General features: G+C 38.4%; 1 protein-coding gene across 6 annotated transcripts in view; it reads right to left on the bottom strand.

Moving 5' to 3' along the window:
* The window catches only part of ENAH (ENAH actin regulator), an 88,786-nt gene that overhangs the window by 26,928 nt on the left and 42,687 nt on the right, over positions 1–19,171 (bottom strand). For 5 of the 6 annotated variants that reach the window (XM_085054690.1, XM_085054692.1, XM_085054691.1 and 2 more), the window contains exons 2-4: positions 18,039–18,204; positions 16,445–16,622; positions 5,135–5,219 (exon numbers count right to left, since the gene is read on the bottom strand). In XM_085054690.1, coding sequence (XP_084910816.1) covers positions 5,135–5,219; positions 16,445–16,622; positions 18,039–18,204 — 429 coding nt within the window. Of the gene's footprint in view, positions 1–1,483; positions 1,594–5,134; positions 5,220–16,444; positions 16,623–18,038; positions 18,205–19,171 lie in introns of those variants that run through there. The other variant, XM_085054693.1, reaches the window with a different exon arrangement.

Raw genomic sequence — 19,171 nt, 5'->3', positions numbered from 1 at the left:
AAACTAACAGAATATGAACTCTCCTGACAGAAGCTAGATCACAGAAAGACACCTGTACACATGGAATTTTAGAAAAAAGAAGAATCTCAGCAGTAGAAAAATCTAATTTCACTGGCAACTCTCTCTCACTAGTGTATTCCAGTGAGTACAGCTAGAAAACAGTTTCCGAAAAGGGAACCAAAATAACAAAAAATCTGGAAAAATGTAGAACAGCTTCTAATCCCAATTTCACATTTTGCACTAAAGAGAAGAAAACCCACAAAACTGACTGCTTTGCAGACATATTAAGATTTCAAAGCAATTCTGTCAATGTAGTCAAAATACTGCGTAATGGAAGAGTGCTCTTCTCAATCTTCCAAACAGATCAATATTACCAGCATCTAAAATTATGCAGTGCTGTAACCACATAGCACCCATTACACCTATCCATAGAGCCAGGTTAAGTCTCTGAAAACTAGACTTGACAAAACTAAGGGAAACTTTACCACAAACAGAAAGAAAATGAGACACACTAACACAAAAAAAAAAAAAAAACCCAAAAAAAAACCCAAAACAACCAAGCCCAAAACCAAAACCAAAACAAAAAACCATCATACACAGGGAAAAAAAAAAAAAAAGACAAAACCACCCTTATCTTAAGCATTAAGAACTCCTTACATTCCATCTAAACTATGTCTCTGGAATACAAACTTCATGCAGATTTTGCAACATGCACAGTTACACACAATACAATAAGTGTGGATTCTACTGACAACTCTTAAACCCCAAGCCAAAAAGCCAACTACTACATCATAGTCCTATGTGCATCTCAGATCAGAGCTGTGTGCTCAGTTATCATCTAATCCATCCACATGCCTTTTAAAGAAATCCTACTTCCTTGAAAGAGGCTGTTGGTAAATGGCACAATTTCAGAAGCAAAGGAAAACTGGAAGCTGTACATCTGGCCACTAACTAGGCAAAGGTTACAGGCTGTGGGAAATCAGTACACACCAGGCTATCAGGGACACAAAGCCATGGGAAATATTCGTTCCTTTAAATTACTACAGCTACATTGATACGGAATTGTGGGATGCATATCTTTTTTTTTTTAGTATTTCCACACATTTTCAAGCTCAGGAATGTAGTAATTACTAATATTCGGGCGGGGAAGTTCTTTTGCTGTAATTAAAAACTAAGACTAGCAAAATCCAGGAAAAATACTTTTAATCCGTAAAATAAAAATCTTGCCTTTGAGTCAATAAGTAAATAAGAAATTGTTACCCTTGTTAGCCTCTGAACTTGCACCAAAACTAAGAGTCCTTCCCCAAGATGTTATGAAAACAAAAATACTATATTCTAGCACAGTCACCCCCCACGTTTTCCTTCACAGTGTCTTCATGAAACGAACTAAACCTATAAGCAAGCAAAGTATTTAATAATTACAAGCATCCCCTAAAATTCTGCTGCTGTGTTTTGCAAACTTGCAATGGTTTTGAGTACTTACGAGAGAATTCGGTCCAGTTTTGGTCCATGACGTCCCTGAAGGACAGCAGGGGGTTTGTACACCCTCATCATTCCCTACTATCTGTACAGTTCCTCTGCTCCTGGAGCTCCTGGCCTCTTTATGTATGGAGCAGTGACCATTTTGAAGTTATTTATAGACATTAACTCATTAAATTCCCGAGTGTCATATCAGATACCATCTCAGTGACTCATATCCCTGACAATAAATTTACCACGGCTGGGAGAGAAGGTAAATTTACATGCACGAGTAGCACACACAGGCATGCCATGAACTAATCTTGTATTTTAAAATGGTCTTTGACATTAGGTAACTCTGAAGTTATTAGCAAATATGTGTGTCAACTGAAGCTGGCTCCTTATCAATCGGTGGAATTTATAAACACTGCCTGGCCACCAGTCTGACAAAATGAAAAACAACCCACAAAACAAAATATCCCTTCAGTTTTGAGGATCAAAAATGGAAGCTGGAGGGTTTTAAAGCTTGTTATTACTGTAGTTAAGTGAGTGCCAGTTAAGGAAAATTACAGCTAACGTCAAGTACTCTCTGAGAGGGAAAGCATAGGCCAAGTGTTAAGGATTCTTAGACAGTAAAAAAGTTATCAATTTACCAGACAAAATTATTTCATGACACTTTATATGTCACCTTTGCCTCATAAAAACCTCAGTGTTTCAGATGGCACATCTGGTCCTAGCAGCTTTATAAACTGTATCACTGCACAGTACACAACACAGATATTCACGTAAGAAGCTCTGCAGCAAAATAAACAAAGTAAGATGACTACTTCAGCACTTTTACTCACAACGTAAGGTATTTAAATACTTTCTGAAATAGAGAAAAATCTCTGAACCCAAATAATGTACTTCTGCTGGCAATGATCTAATTTAATTCTTCAGTTCCCAATTTCCCCAAGATTGCTGAAGACTTGTTATAAAAGCAAAGAGCTCTCTTTATTATGCCACTCTTCACTGGTCAGTCCTTTGGCAAAATTTTTCTCAAGAAATGTTTCTATTTCTGCCTATGAAAACCCTGAAGCTACAAGCCACATAATTTAACTTTGAAATTAGTCCTTTGAGCAGAGGGTTGGACTAGACCTTCACAGGGTCCCTTTTCAACTTGAATTTTCATGCAAGCAGATATTTTTCTCCAGCTTAGAATAATTAAAAAAAAAAAAAACCCAACGTTTTCCTGCACTTAACATGGGAGTCAGTTACACAGTACTAAATCCAGGTACACCTAAGGGGAGGGATCTGAGACCAGCACTCAAAGACAGCTATTATGAAGCCACATTTTAAAGAAAACCCCCACCCAACAGACACACACTCCACAAGCCATAGACTTGGCAAAGCCTTTCTCCTGATCCATCACAAACCCCATGTTCCTTCCCACGCAGTAACATTTATTCCCATTTCTTGCATTCCCTGTAGTCTTGCTGCTCCCCACAGGATTCAAGTCTGCCCACACTGCCTTTACCCTTTAGTGAGATTGGAAATGTCACACTTGAAGATATGTTAAAAGTAATATATACTTAAACTTTTTCTTCCCAACTATTTACTACACTCTACATTATGGTAGTAACTCTTGCTCTTACAATCTGAAGGCTGAAAGACAGTTACTACAGAGGAGAAGTTCTAGCTTAGAGCTACTTGAACTTTATTATAACCATGTAGTTAGAGGAGTAATGAGAAGTAATGAGACTGAAGAAGCATTTGTGAAATATTTTAACAAAGTTACATGTTCTTCTTAAGCTTAATGACAGAACAGCAATAGTCTTTCCACGGACAATCTGTCTAGCAGCATGAGTAAACACTCATTCCAGTGCTCCATCCTTGTTTCAGGGAAAAATAAATCAAACCCAGGACCAGACTTCAAAGAGGACATTACATTAGATGGAAACAAGTAGAGCACACTGATCAAAAAAGCAAAGCCATAAGAATGCCATCTGAGAGGATGTCCTTTACAGACAAAAATTTCAAGAGACTTTCACAGCTCTTAATATAGGGCAGCACTTTTTTCTGAGGAGATGCCTATCTACAATGCTTCTCTCAAAAGTATTTCAGCATTATAAATTTCAGATAATACAGCCTTCTAAAGGAACAGACAGGAAATAAAAATACTAAAAGCCACTAATGTAGGACAGAAAAAAATATCAAAAGAAAAAAGCTTTTTAAAAGTCTGTCAAAAGAAGTGACATAAAAGACTTTTATCATGACAGCAAACTTGCACATAAACACATCAAACAGACAAATTTGTAATGAGCTTCTTGCTATTTGTTTTTAAACAAGGTAACTTTCAGATAAAGTGATTCCTGCTCAGATTTAAGAACACACTGCAGAAAAGAGACAGACAAACATGACCAGTATTGATGTCAACCCTTTGGTCAACATGTATAGCTAGTTCATCAAATGAATTATTCCCAAATTAGCAATCTGGTTCTGTTCACCTTTTCATAGAAAAACTAAATGCCAAATACCACAACAGAAAAAACTTCAGTGACAATTAGACCCAACATGTTTAAGCACTTTTCCAGTTACCACAAAAAGCTATTAGGTGCATTTACACCATCAGTCTGGACCACCTCCCATTTATTCAAGGCTCCTTTTCCCTGAATCTGTACTGCAGATGACCTAAATCGCTCCCAGCATCCCTTCAGGAAGGGAACAGCTAATCTCCTGGGAGTATTTTGATGGTAAAATAATCCAGGATTGCAGCACAGGCAGTATGCTTGGGACAGCCCAAGGTCTTACTGCTCTCACTTAGCCCAGAGTGACACCACTGTCCTACAAGACATTGCCATTTCCCACACCCATAACCCACACACTCACCCTACATAGCACCACCCCAAATTGCCATGAAACAGAAGTGGGAATACAGCAACCATAAAGTTTCCTTGAAACTGGGCACTTCACTGATACATAACAATTATAAAAAAGGAATGGAAAAAGCCCCAGATGTTTGAAATGCTAAGGGTCTGAAAAATATCCCACAGGGATGAAAATTGAATGGAACAGCTTAGCTTGGAGGAAGCACCAGCAGGTCAGGGGAACACAGACTCATCACTGAGGGAAGCACAGATATAACCAGTACTGCTCCAGCAAAAAGTTAAACTCCTAAAGGCTCCATGAATTTATACACTAGAAGTAGAAAATTAAGTTTTTTTGCTAAGGATTTCAGTATTAAGGCAAATAAGGTTTCCAATAGAATATTCTGATCTAGTACATCCACAGTCAGGACAAAAACCCTGTCATTCATGATGACTCAGTTCTCTGCTTCTAAAACTTCCTTCCTTGCTTGCTGCTTTTTTCAGCGTCAAAAACTGAACACACAACAGTCACTGGAAAATTAATTAGCCTGGTTGAAAATGACAGCAGTGAAATCTCCCAAGGGTTCCCCTCTGATCTTCAACTCCTTCCTGACAAGCCAATTCCAATTGCATTGTTTGAATGGGTGGAGAGCACGAACAAGGGATCCAGCTACAAAGTTTTCTTACAGAGCTGCATCCAATGAAAACTGTGCACATAGAAACGCTGCCCTCACAAGGGAGAGCAATTCTAAGTCCTTGACATTTATTTTCTCCTCGTTAGGAGTTACCACCTCCTTGAAATGAACAGCTGTTCACTTTTAATACCATACCTTCTCTGGATTTCCATTTCTTCTTGTGATGGACCATTTTGTACTTGAGAGGGAAGCTGTGAATTCTGTCGAGGCAATGTAGGACCTAAAAGCAAAGATAGATCACAAATTAATGGTTTGAATTTTTACCATGCAAGAAAGCAGAAAATCAAGGAAAAAGGCCAGCCACTACACAACATTGTAAGAACTGCTCACTTTTTAAGCCAAACAAGCTCAACAACATAATGCAGCAAAGAAAAACTGCAACCTCACACATGTACAATGTTACCTCACGCATCTGCAGAATGAATTTATTTCACATGGATGGAAAATTTTCACAGAAATGCAAAACAAATTTTATATATGATGGAATTTGACAGAAGCTTTGAAAAGCACTCCAAGTCTGAGGGTTTTTTTAAACAATGAACAATTACTCTTGGAGGAGCAGAAAGGCTCAAAAAATTAAAACACTCACCTAAATAGAACACTGGAAAAGGGGGAGAAAAAAGAAAAAGGAAAAAAAACAAAAGAACAGGAGAAAAACCATCAGAACCTTATCACCACATTGAGAGAAGGAAGACAGAATATATTTCTACAGGTCACACCAAAATTTGCTCAGATTTCAGTTGATCAACTAGGATCAAAGACCTTTCTTGGACAGGGAAGTATTGTGTCCAAAGGAATGGGGGAATATAACAACTGTACAAACTGTGAATTCTGCTAAGCACAAAACAGGCAAAAGGGAAGGTCATGCAAAATCATCCTCAGTCTTTACTGATGGGCAACTCTGAACCATACAACTTCCAAGTAATTGTATATGCTGGCTCTGTATTCTTGAAACAAAAAAGTTTTACCGTTTTAATCACAAATGTACTTACAGCACAAAACTGTGTAAAAATAAGTGAAGAATGAAAAAGTGTGGAATGTAATACAGGAAACCATGAATGCATCGTTGCTGTCAAAGAAGGCAGTAAACCAGGAAACTATTTAGACTATAGCTATGCCCAAGATTACGGAATTTATAATAAAAAAGAATTAAAATCAATTAAAATGTCAAGTTTTGAAAACATCCCAGAGCAAAGCAGTCATTTCTCATTGAGATTCCACTGAACTAGTTGGAGTGACGGAGTTGTAATGAGATCTTCCCCATCTCAAATATCAAAACACAATTTTTTTTTCCATCTGAACTTGTGAAAGTCACCCAAACCCATAAAAAGACCAGGTGTGATACACTGACACATCAAGGACATGCAATTTGCTTCAGACTCAGCAAATAAGTGCCCTGTTTAAAAGCCATACAGAAAGGTTCATTTCTTCACAACAGCACAGTATTGTGTCCACCGTGGTCTTTAATCATGAAAATTATAAAAATGTACACTAACCATGTACCCTACAATTACAAAAAGTAATGGAACTTAATTCTGGAAGACAAAAGCAAGCAGTGTACTACAAGGTGGTGTCTTCCTTATTTATTCTTGCAGCAAGCACAAGGCCTTTATGTCTAATGACTTACTGTTGCTTGGGATATACTATTTTTGCTTGAAGTATCTCCAAGAGATACCCACAGGTACAAATCTGTAGTATTTTAAATGCAAAACATTAACCTGCAATGATAAATGAATAATTAAACTACCATTAAGTACAAACATCTGCCATAAGGCTCATCTGGAAAACATTCCAGCTTTAAAACTTCCGTAAGACACACGTCCTGCTCTCATCTCCCCTGAGTGACAGGTGGAAGGCTCAATGCCCCTAAAGCCATGACTGCAGCTCCCAGGCAGCTGGGCTATTTGCTGCCTGCACCAGGCTGCAGCCTTTCATGGACTTCTACAAGCAGACACAACCCAGCAGCAGTTCAAGGCGCTGTAAACACCACCACTGCTGCCTCCCATGTCCAACAGAGCACCTGGAGTAAGTCAAGGCTCACAGCTTGAGCTGTCAACTGTGAGCAACACTTTACAGATGATCCGTGATGAAACGCCAGTCCTGCTCCTCAGAATGAAATGCACTGACCTAAAAATTGGTAATGAAGAGCAAAAATGAAAAGGAATGGTCATAATGTGGCGATATACCAACCAGAACTATTTTGTACTGAAAATGCAGTGGAAATGAGAAGTTCAAGCTTCCACCCATTTCATCTTTAAGACTATTTTTTTGGAAGAAGATATTATCATGCCACAGTAGCTGGACATAGACCACCACCCTCCAACCTTTCTACCTTAGTCTTTTTTTAGCCAACACCTCTGGAAAACAACCACCAAGCCTCCCCTGCACTATTCCAACCAGACTTCTATGGGAAAACCTGTTCTTGCAGCCTCAAACTTTGTTCCAGAGCACTGTCCTTCACAAAAAACCACATTATCCATCAATACTGCAGAAGGCAACCACCAGCAAGCCAAGTCAGTATTAAATAGGCCAACCTATTCCAGTGATGGGCTTCTCTCATAGCTATGCACACTAGAGACAGAAAAAAAATCACCTGCTGACAATTAACCTGGTGGTTCCAGTACTTCTTATACATTTTTGTCACAAGGAAATGCACCCTTGTTTACCAAAATATACCAAAGGCTTTCAAGAAAGAAATGCTAAGCTACCAAGTCATCTGGCCTGTATTCTTGTCAAATCTCTCTCTGCAACCACCCTGCTAATCAACATTAGATAGTTAAAGGTACATGCCAGGTGGAAAAAATATATTTCATCCTAGAAGGTTTCTTGAAAAAGGTTTATATGAAAAAATAGGTTTCATCCTAGCAAGCCAAGACCACCACCTCATAGTTAAAATACAACTGCCTGGGTAGCAGGACAGGTGGTATATTAAATAAACAGGAACTAGCTAATAAAAAGCTCTCTCAGAGGCTTTTGAACACTTCCAGATACTTCAGAAACATCAACCCCCAAGAGAAATACTCAGATACTGCCTGGAAAAGAACTCTGATCCTCCTACAGGATCACTTTATCTTCAGAAGCCAATATAAGCCAAGTGAGAGATGAGGCTGAATGGTCTATTCATTCTGAGTTTTAAAGAAAACCTAACATCTCTCTTTTTCTAAAAAAGCACAGATGGTGCACTCTGCAGCACACTCTGACAGACAGAGAGGATATAATTTCATACTAATTTGTTCAGCAGCCATTCCAGCTTCAAGGCTTTCTGTTTTTCAGCTTATTCTCACCTTTGCATCACCCTTCCTCTATGACAGTTCAGGCAACTGTGTGGTGAGAGGTGGACTGGAAATTTAACACATTAAAAATCCCAGGGAAAAAAGCCTGCATGAAGCATTTTCACCAGCTAGATCAGAGCCAGTCCTGGTTCTTCATGCAGTCACACAAACAACCATGGTGGCATCAACATCAGAACATCAACATCAGACTGATATGGACTGCTTGAACCAAATCAAGCATCCTCAACATCACCCTTTTAAACCAAAACCAAAGTTGTAGTTTATCAAACTCCTTAACTTCATTTTTCAGCCCTAATTGACTGCTTACCTTGAATCTCTATTCAAAAGCCAAACCAATTTCAGTTGCACAACCCTAAGAAAGCCTAACTGGTAGGATGGAGAAGGAAACACAGGGTTTGTTCTCCCTCTATGCCTTTTGGTTCTTCTGCTCCTTCAGTCTCTCAATTACCTTGTCTGCTCTGGAGTGTCACACCAAACCTTACCCCACTTCTTTCAATGTCAGCTGCATTGTATGTTACCAGTGTTGACACTGGCTGACATTGAAAATAGCACATTCCTATAGCCCCAAAAACTCCCAAGGATCAGCTGGTCAAGATTGGCACAACACAACACATGTCCTGCAAGTTATACAGTGAGCTACAGTGTGTATTTTCAGTTGGCTGGACAGGCTTTGTTGGGAGCTGGGAACGTGAGGATGGATGAAATGGGGTTTGAAGGGACCAGTGCAGCCAGATTGTGTGAAATCTTCCTCAGAATCCCACAGGCCCTAGGGTTCAAGAAGGCAAAAACACACTGAAAACCTCACTCCTGCAATTGCCATACTTCAGAGTACATCATTAAAAGAAAACCCCTAATTTTTGAATAAATCCAGTAAAGCTGGTCAACTATCACATGTAAGAATTTTAGTTTGAGGTGAAGATCTCCATTTTCTCCCCAGAGAAACAGTTTATATAAACAGCTCAGTAACTAAGAATTTCCACTCTTTCATTTCTCAGTATGTTAGTGCCAAAACTAAGCAATGTTCCAATTACACAGTCTGATATCCAAATCAAAGTATGACTTGCCTTTTCAAAGTCTTTTCAAAGACTGGAAGTGGACAGCAAGTTTATTTATAAATGTATATGATATAAACATAAGTGAACTAACTATAATCTTTAGAAAATATTTTCTTTAAGGACAGTTTGAATACTCCTACTAAGCAAAGCCCACACCGTAGGCAAGAGGTCAAAGCTACAGCCAAGAAAACCTATTTCTGTTACAGAATATAAGAACTTGCACCAAAAAAAAAAAAAAAAAAGTGTTTTACAAAATGGTTAAAGGCTTTCTGAATGAATGGAAAGCAGGCTCTTCAGAGATCTGTGCAGGAAGCAATAAGAACAACAATTATGGTGAAGAATCCTTCTTTCATGTATCTCCAGCTCCTTCTCCCATTCAGAGCCTCAAGTGCTCTAGGCCATTACAGAACAAAGTCTGGGGAGATTTGCTTTCAGCAGAAGCAAAACCACATCACTCCTCAAGCCCTGGACGTGTGCTGTCGGTTTACATGCAAGACTATGATGGCCAAAAACTAGGGCATTAAGAAGTGACAAAATGTTCTCTGGTACTTCTATTTGGGTGAATCATCTTCCAGCCAAGACTTCCCTTTCCTTCAAACACCTACCTCCTCACTCACAGCTACCACTCTCTGAGTACCTTCAGCTGAGTTAATTCACACATCACTCTAAACTTGAAAGCAAATGCTTTCCACTTCACTCCACAAGCTCTTTTAACTTGATCAAGGTAATAAAAGTGAACAGGAACACCAAAAATATTCATTAAAATAGACTTGAATTTAAGCAGAGGTGAGCCTCCTATCAGTGCCAGCAGAACCTCCTATCAGTGCCAGCAGTGCCTTGGAAAGCAGGCACTGATAACCTGGGAGGCAGGCTTGGCTCAGCACCAGTGTGTGCTGGGGGACCTCAGCAGCTCCCAGCTTCCCTCTGCCATGCTTTCCATGCACAGGGAAACAGAGACAAAGCTTCAGCAGCAGAGAACTATGGCTGCTGAATGAAACCACAACATCACAAACTTAAAGGAGCAAGTGCTGATGTTAAACATATCAATACCATCTACTGTGGGATATTTATTACCCCACCCCAAGTTCTGTCAAAATTTGTTTAAATAGCAATGTTATAGGTGATGACTGTCACTACTGGTGTACAAAACTACAGAAATGAGCCTAACAAAGCTGTATTTCACAACTATCTTCATGACTTTTATGAAAGCACCCTGCTCCCAAAAGGCAGATTTAATCTAACTACAATTTTTACTGGTAATATTTTTAAAGACAACAATGTAAATCCTCAACAGTAAAATATGCTCACATTCCTCAATGTTTATTAAACAACAGTTTATCCATAAATTAGTGTATTTCCATTTATATTTGCAGTTTACACCAGCTACCAAATTTTAATTAAATTATTCTGGTTGTTCACCTAAAATTCAATGCTTTCACATGTTACACCACTAATTCTGAAGAACCACAGAAATCAGAAACACCATATGGGCAGCCCTTAAAAGTCTGTATAACTTAGCAACTCTCCCTCCACTTCCAAACACCACGACTAACATTGACAATGCTTTCAATAATCTTATGTGGAATTACAATGAAGAGGAAGTACTCTGTCCAATAAACAGGTAAAACCTCCTGTAGGTCAACATTTGCCATATGAATCAGGATTACCTAATCAGTATTAGCTATTATGATCACCTAGTAACAACCTACAAAAATGAGTTAATCAATACCACATTTAAAAGGAAAGGAAAGCAAAAATCTTGCTAGCAAAAACAGAGATATTGTCCAACTTTTGACAACACAGGAAATAATAATACCCTTTAAGGAGTAAGTGTTACTCCTGTTCTGACAGGGAGTGCTGACAGCCTGTTCCAGAGGCTTGCTAAGAGTGCAGGTATAGCATAATTACTTCACTGCTGTAGAATTTTTCTTCTCCCAAAACAAGTTTTAGCATGACATGAACCAAAACAGTACAAAGAAAAGCATCCAAGATCCCCCCAAGAGTTCCACATACACTTTGCTCATTTCAGTCTTCTGTAGTCTCTCTGTATATTCCAATTAGGCAACCCCAATTTTTGTTTCAGTTTGCATTTCCCAAAGATATTAAATTATTCAATCCATGATTTGAGTGCATTCCAGTATCAGCAAGGATTTAATTACCTATCTCAGCTGGAAGAGAAAGGACTGTACATCAATATATAGCTGTGAATAGAGATTTGTTAATTTAATAACTGGACAACCTAACTTCTAGAGTTATTAATTCAAGAGAAATTCAAAAAACTTGAACCACAAGGGCTTCCCCCCCTCCAAGGTCAGACAAACAAAATAATGAGACCTTGGAAACAAAAAAACCTCTGTTTCCTTTCCTTCCTCCCCATTTTCCTATGAAGCAAACTGTGATCTAAGGCAATACTAGAACAGATTCACTGAAGCCACTCCTAAGCTTGCCTTCATACCCAGAACATTCCAAAATCTTTTCAAAAACCAATATGTAACTGCTACAGATCAGTACAAAAAGCATCACAAATCTTATATATATGTAATTCTATTAGGAATAATTAAAATAGACTTATTTACTCTTCTGACATCCTTCCTTCAGTTCTTTTGTCGCTTTCATCTTCTGTAACAAACAACTCCAAGGACCTCCTCAAATGCAAATTACACATCTATAAATCTCACATTTAGTTTCTTATTCTCTTAGCAAGGCTTTCCTGAAGTCGAAGACAGATGCCACACAAAGCAACACCGATTCCAGCTGAACTAGAAGGTACTTTTTGCAGCAAAACTGAGAATGATACTCCTTTGTTCCTCCCAACACAAGCTTCCCTTACGTGACCTTATTCCTTCAAAGAATAATCCATTGTCTCACACATCAGAGAATTCTCAGCCATCTAATTTCCCTCCATTGAAGCTTTTCTCTTATTCCACAGCCACTTTGATTGCAACAATGAGCCCTACTTAATGCAGATATGAAAATTTTCTTTGTAATGCAATGCAAAACCTTTGTGTAGAGCCGTCATCTCCAGACAAGACCAATTACTGAATATCTGAACACAATGAACACAGCTTTAGAGCCAGAAATCATCTTCAAATGACCTCTTAAACTTGATGACACACACTTGTCATTTGATGAAGGTGTCGTTTTTGACCATGTCAAACAATTATTTAATGTAATGAGTAGTAAGTCTTTCAAAATTTTCTCAAAGAAGTGTCAGAAAAAACCTTGGTTCACTTTTAATGCATTTCTGAAACAGTATGGGGCAGGAATCTGCAGTATTTAATTTTTTGAAATTCCAGGAGAAAATGTAGTCCTCTGTTGTTATCCTTCTCTTCTGGATTTGCAGGTTGCCTACAATCTGTCCAAGAAGTCAGCAGGAAAATAGGGTCTGGTTGAATAGCTGCTAGCTAATGCAATCATTCAAACCAGAATGGAGCTAAAACACTTTGACATTTACTTAAATAAGCAGAGTTCAAGCATATGAGAAGTTAGGATGTTCATTTGATCAGTCCTGTAAATCAGGAGGAGGAAAATACCTAGACCTGCAGAGTCCTTCTGACAGTTTCACTGACAAGGCAGCCATTGCTTCTGAGCCCTTTGAGACAAACCTGCACTGTTTTTTTAGCAGAAAGCTGCCACTTGCAGTAAAGCCTTTACACTCTTCAGAGATTTTCACTCTGCATTCTGAACTCATCAGAAGGACAAAAAGCTCATCCCTGTGAGCTCAGCAGTGCCTCGGCTCTGGCAGATCCACTAGAGGGAGATCCTAAATTAAACAACCTCCAATTTTGCCAGCAGCCAGCAGAACAGCTGAGGATGCCAACTGCAAGCAAAAGATCAATGACATTTTTCAAATATATGCAAGAGAAGGAGACCATGATTTAATTTTATTTTTAAAAGAGAGAGAGCCATACCCAGCAGCTGACTTGCAAACCAAAAGGATGTACACAACTTAATCTTTAATATCCCTCAGAAGTCGTTTAGATTTCTGTGAACCCTTGCATAAAATTTAAAATTCATCTACAGCTTTATGAATTTCTGAATAGTATGCTCAGCTAACATTAAAATTGCTTTCCTTTTATGAATAAAATACAACATAAAATAAGCAAGCTAATAAAAGAAATTGCCAAAATGAGAAAGCACAGCAGAAAATGAGGTTACTGCATGAACCTAACTTCAACTGTATGCAATTCTAGAGTAAAAGGGAAGTTATCTGTATAAGACTGCTTTCTTTTGAGTCAGAGGTTCTACATGCCACTTTAGATGCACTAGGCAACACAGCAAATTATTTAAATTATTAGAGACAAGTTGCCATCTCCAAGTACAGATTTTTGAAGCAGAATACCAACTAGGACTGCATGTGTTTGAAATTTTTTAAAGCCTAGCAGATACCTTCAAAGGAACAAAACTAGCCATATACTTAATGTGGCTATATATAAAATATATTATACAATTTTATAATATATAATTGATCATCACATATCAGCATAAGTTTTTTTATAACACATACCCTCCCAACACCTTTTCAAAAAGAGTAATTTGTTTATACAAGGGAGGCAGTTGCAATCCATTTCCTAAAATGAAGAGCTAATATTAGAGCCTTGGAGCCAGTGACTTGTCTAAGTATATATTCATCTATTTCAGAGGTGCTTGGGGGGGAAAAAAAGAATCTAACACCAAGGATTCATTTCTAGCTGCACTTTTAGGAAATTATACCAACCATAGAGAAACAAAATGCATTGAACTTTGAGCAAGGAGCCCAATTAGTTTGGCTCTAAACTGCAAGACACTTAACAACCTATTGCCATTATTGAAGCAGCATGTTCAGAAAGATACCTGACCTTCTTTACTTCTTACACTGATACAGGTCAGAAAAATTAAGTAATGTATAGATCATAAACTGACAAACCTCCCAGCTGATAAAACTTAGGAACACTTGTTAAAAATACTCCAACACAGAAACATTATGAACATTTCTCTTTAAACATTGTCTGGAAGTGGTATGAGGCTGAGAGTGCAATTCTGTACGTATTATCAGGAATTCTTTTGAAAAGCAGCAGTGCAAAACTGCTCATCTGCTGAAACAACGCTGATAACGTTCAGCTTTGGTTTTATTTCCCTGTGATGGAAGCTAGAGCACCTATTTGTCTGTGACATGGGTAAGTGACAGCTAATCTTAAACCACCTTGGCCCTTGGCTGACAGGAGCCAGGGGAGAACAATTCTCTCCTGTGCTCACCATTAGCTTGTGATGCAGCTAATTAATGCATTTTGACTTGTGCCGACTGCTACCAACTCCAATTACAAGTAGGAGAAACAAAGCCACTGTCTTGTAATTCAGAAAACTTAAAGGTTACACCCAGTCACTCTCAAACACAGTTACACATCTTAATTTGTGTCCATCTCAAAGCTGTTGACAACAAACCAGCAGACAACAGCACTGCAGTCAACAACCAGGCTGTGACACTGCAGTCATTAAATGATTTCAGTTTCATTCAAGTCTTTACAAACTGAAGTAGCATCTCAGTTCAGTAAAATTTCTACTGCTGAACAATACAACAATGCAGCAGCCTCAAATACTTTACATAAAGCAGCAAGAGAACAAGTCATTAGACAAATTACAATCCCCCCCAAAAAAAGACACACTGACTAACTAAAAAATAAGCAATGACATGCCTGCCTATGTAATTTCAGCCTCTCTAGCAGCTTGGGTTCAGTGTTATGAGGAGCTAAACCAATTTATGAAGATGTTTATGTGCATATATAGACACTAAAACATGTAACAAATTCTTCAAGCACAGGTAGTGGGAAAGAACTTAAGCCACTCAAACCTGTTACCATCAATCAGGCCTTTGCATCAAAAGAGCACAAACCAACACTTCATGTGTTCCCAAATGATGTTGGAGACAGGTGACAGACAGTCAGAATGCATGCAATGTTACAACGGAGTAACCAACCCTCAGGGGAAGCAGAACTGAGGGATTTAGAGGAGAAAATACCCAAGTGAGAGGTAGGAGACTGGGAATCACAACTGGGTTATTTTAGCAGGCAAAAAGAAAGCACCTAACTCTAGCTACCATTTCTATTTTGGCCTCCTATGTTGCATAACAGTGTGAGCACTGCAGAATGTATCATCCATGGTCTAGACAGCTCAGTTTCCAAAGGTAAGTCTTGAAACAACTACCAGAATAAAAACCAACTTGATAAAATCACCTTTTTTCCTGTAGTTGAGACAGCCCTACGAAAGTTATCTACAGCCTCCCTTCTACACAAGAGAAAGAAAACTGGCACAGAAAGTCCTATCTCTTGTTACATGGGCAATCTTTAAAGTTTAATGAGGACAAAAGAACTCTATTTGGTTACAAGAACACAAAAGACTCTTAGTCTTCTAAAAGAAAAACTCCCTGTGTGTGTGTCACAGTGTTACACTGATCAATTTGCTGTAGAGCCTACCTAGAATATGTTACAGCTACCAGCTGAAGACTGAAAGCCAGAATTTTTCCACCACTGTTTCAAAGCCTATGTCACCCTGGTCTTCAAACAAATGAAATGACAGACCTGGTGTCTAAATAGTATGTGCTCATCTGAATGTTACCCCTGGATCCAAGGTCTCTGAGCTAGAAAACTGCATGGTAAGAACTGCCAGAGAGGATTACCTGAATTCCAAAGTTTAGAGGAAAAAAACTCTCATATTTTTACAACAAACCAGTAATCAACAAGAAGCAAAAATACCCAACACACAATAAAAACCTGGATGTGTCTAGAAATCCTGAAAAGTACCCTCATTACAAGGCACGTGTTTCTTGGGCAGGTCTTCTTGTTTTGCTCCCTTAAAAAAACCCTGCAAACCCAGCAGTTTCTATATGTAATATAGAAATATGAAAATTTATTTACTTGCTAGGAATTGCATTTACAGGGATGGCACTCGAGTTGAGAATCACTGTTAAGAAGTAATTAGTTAGACAAAACACCCAAAAAATTAAAACACCTAGAGGCTTAATCATGATTAGAAACAAGACTTACTGACTTTTACACACAAACATTTGAATTTTTCTCTATTTGAGCAATCTTAGGGGAAAAAAATAGTGAAGAGACTCTTACCAGCTTCCTGTGAATTTAATACTTCTAAGGCATGCATCATGGCACTTGCGAAGACATTGGCATCTTCTTTGCTGCCAAAATTCAGACCATACACCTGCCTAGCATCACGCCACTGGTGGAAGGTCTGTGTAGCCTGATTGTACTTCAGCCCTTTTGGAATGGCACAATTTATTACCACCTAAAATCATTAAAAAAGAAAATAAATTACTTATGTTTAAAATTGCTGTTTCATCAGAAGTTTCAGCTTTGTGTGGATTTTATTCCTCAACCCCATGGGTTAATTCACAGTGGTTAATTTAATAATCTGTAAAACACAATGTTGAAAGCACATAACCATTTCAATTTTAATTCCAATGCTGTCTGTAATCAGTGATGGGAATACACAAGGGGACTAATGAGATATTTTGTATCAACTTTTGTAGCCTAAGTGTTCTCACTTCAAAAGATGCAGTGATGTTTCATAACAGCAATGTAGTAACATCAACAGCTCTGACTTCCAGCAGCAGACTACTTGATGTGAATATGCATCTGAAATTCAGAAACTCGTTTTGCCATGAATTTCACAGAGTATTTGTTGGATTTCTTTTTTAACCAAGTCATCACCTTCTCTCTGTGGCTGCTGCACGCCTTGGCTTGCAGGGCTTTCAGCAGCAGTTTACTGGATTTGTACCATGGATCACAGGGTATCATTTTGCAAGATTGTTATGGCTCACACAAAAGATGATAAATTTGAGCTGTTAGGGCAACCATTTACTACATGCCATCCACTAAGAGGATCCCATTGCACTCGGCTAACTATATCCTCTCACCTTTTTCTGCTGAATAATGGGGAAAAAAACCCCCACATTTGCTCTCAGATGAATGCACAGAGACCATTTATTACTTGGAATAAGTGTTTAGTAACAAATCACACAGGAGATTTCCACTCTAGGCTTCAGGTGTGTGATAAACAACCAAGAACAGACCAAAATAATCCTATGAAATGCTGGAAGTGAGAGAAACAAATACAAGAAGCTTTTCTCAAACAAAAGATTAGGTTTTTAACCCCATCCCAAATATCACATTGCAGAACACATTTCCAGACAGAGTGCTAATTTGTCATTTAACTATGATCTAGCAACTTCATCAAGGAAATTGAGACATAATCCCTGTTACTCCCTTCTCACTCTCTTAAAGTATTAAATGATCAGCATTACCAAATATCAAAGGTTTTTTGAACAAAATGATCTGGGGAAATATGACATCAGGCATCCAAGTTTTCATGAGATAGAAAGAGCTAAAAGAACTGCTGGTGTCTACACAGACTGCAGCTCACAGTGTAAAGTGGGGGAGAAAAGCTTTTAGGTTGCCACTTTGCCTTAAAAAGAACCAGATGACTTCTGTGTATACCACTAGCCTTTATAAATAGATATCTGTAGGAAGGAATGGCAAAAGGACTATTGCCTTCGAGGTATGCAAAGTGCTTAGTTCATACGGAAAAAGCAATAATACAGTTTTGCTACTTCAGTCAAAATTCAATTTATTATTTACTGGTCCCCATAATATTGCTGAGGACTTATTTCTTAATATTCCAAATTTTCAGGGATTTCCTCACCTGATGATCCTGAATCTTCCTGCCCACTACTCTGAACGTGTTGTTGCCTGTGTGATGATATATATGAACTCTGCTGAATCCAGTTGATCCACCAGCTGGTACCCATTTCTTATTGGCATCATCGTAGACCATTACAGCAGCTCGTGCTTGGCAGATACTCTGTTCACTGTTAATACACAAAGTGGAGGAGAACATAAAATTACTTATGGCAAAGCATCATCATTCTGGTTAACTTTTGTTTAAACTCAAAATGTTAAAGCAATACTCCTTGCAATTTGCTGAAACCTTCACCTTTCTGCATACAAAATCTCAAGCACTTTGACATTTTTCTTACATGTGTTCATCCTGAAAAGCTGTGGTCCAGACAGACATGCCTAACTAATGAAAGGGATCAAGAAGGTATTCACTTTTTTTTTTTTACACTTTTTCCCCTTGCAGGTTCTTTTCCCCTTCCTTTTTCCTCAAACCATCAGCCATGAGTTTTAATTTAATGCCATAACCATATACAAAGCCTTTTGCAAAGACCAAAGAATCTGGAGTTGCACTAGCCTCATACAGTTTACACTTCCCAGTAGAAATTACCTCTACAAGAGATGATAATTTGAAAGCCTTGCACCTTTTAACATATAGAGAAGAAAACAAACACACACAGGATAAAGTCCAGCCCAAAAATTTTGCCAGCTCGTAAATGAAACGCATTTTGGTTTGGACACATTTTACAAGAGTTGACACCTAAATGTAACATCTTCTCTCTGAGAAAAGGTTCTACTGATCACCAAAAAGTGCAGTCAATCAGGAGATTGCTATCAGTAGCTAATCCTGATTATGCCAGTCACCTGGAAGCTGAAGTACAGCCTGGAGTTAAAAGGGAGCAGATCACCAATGTCATCATGTAAGAAACACATGCAATCAGAACTACCAGAACTACACTATGAAATCAGATACCAGAAACAGACTATTTATTAGGAGAGGAAAGGGTGATACCATGCAGGTTGTCTTTGCGGGAAATGTCCAGATGCAGACAGGAAATAAAAATAGAAAGGAATGATTTCTTATCAGTAAGTCAGATTCTCTGAACATACCACTCCAGCACATCCAACATTATAGAAAGCACATGATGCCTGGCTTGCAAG

The sequence above is a fragment of the Lichenostomus cassidix genome, chromosome 3, assembly GCF_008360975.1.
Source record: "Lichenostomus cassidix isolate B80296 chromosome 3, HeHo_3.0, whole genome shotgun sequence".
NCBI lineage: Eukaryota > Metazoa > Chordata > Aves > Passeriformes > Meliphagidae > Lichenostomus > Lichenostomus cassidix.
The sequence above is the reverse complement of the archived record's forward strand: the minus strand, read 5'-3'. Positions and strand labels throughout refer to the sequence as shown.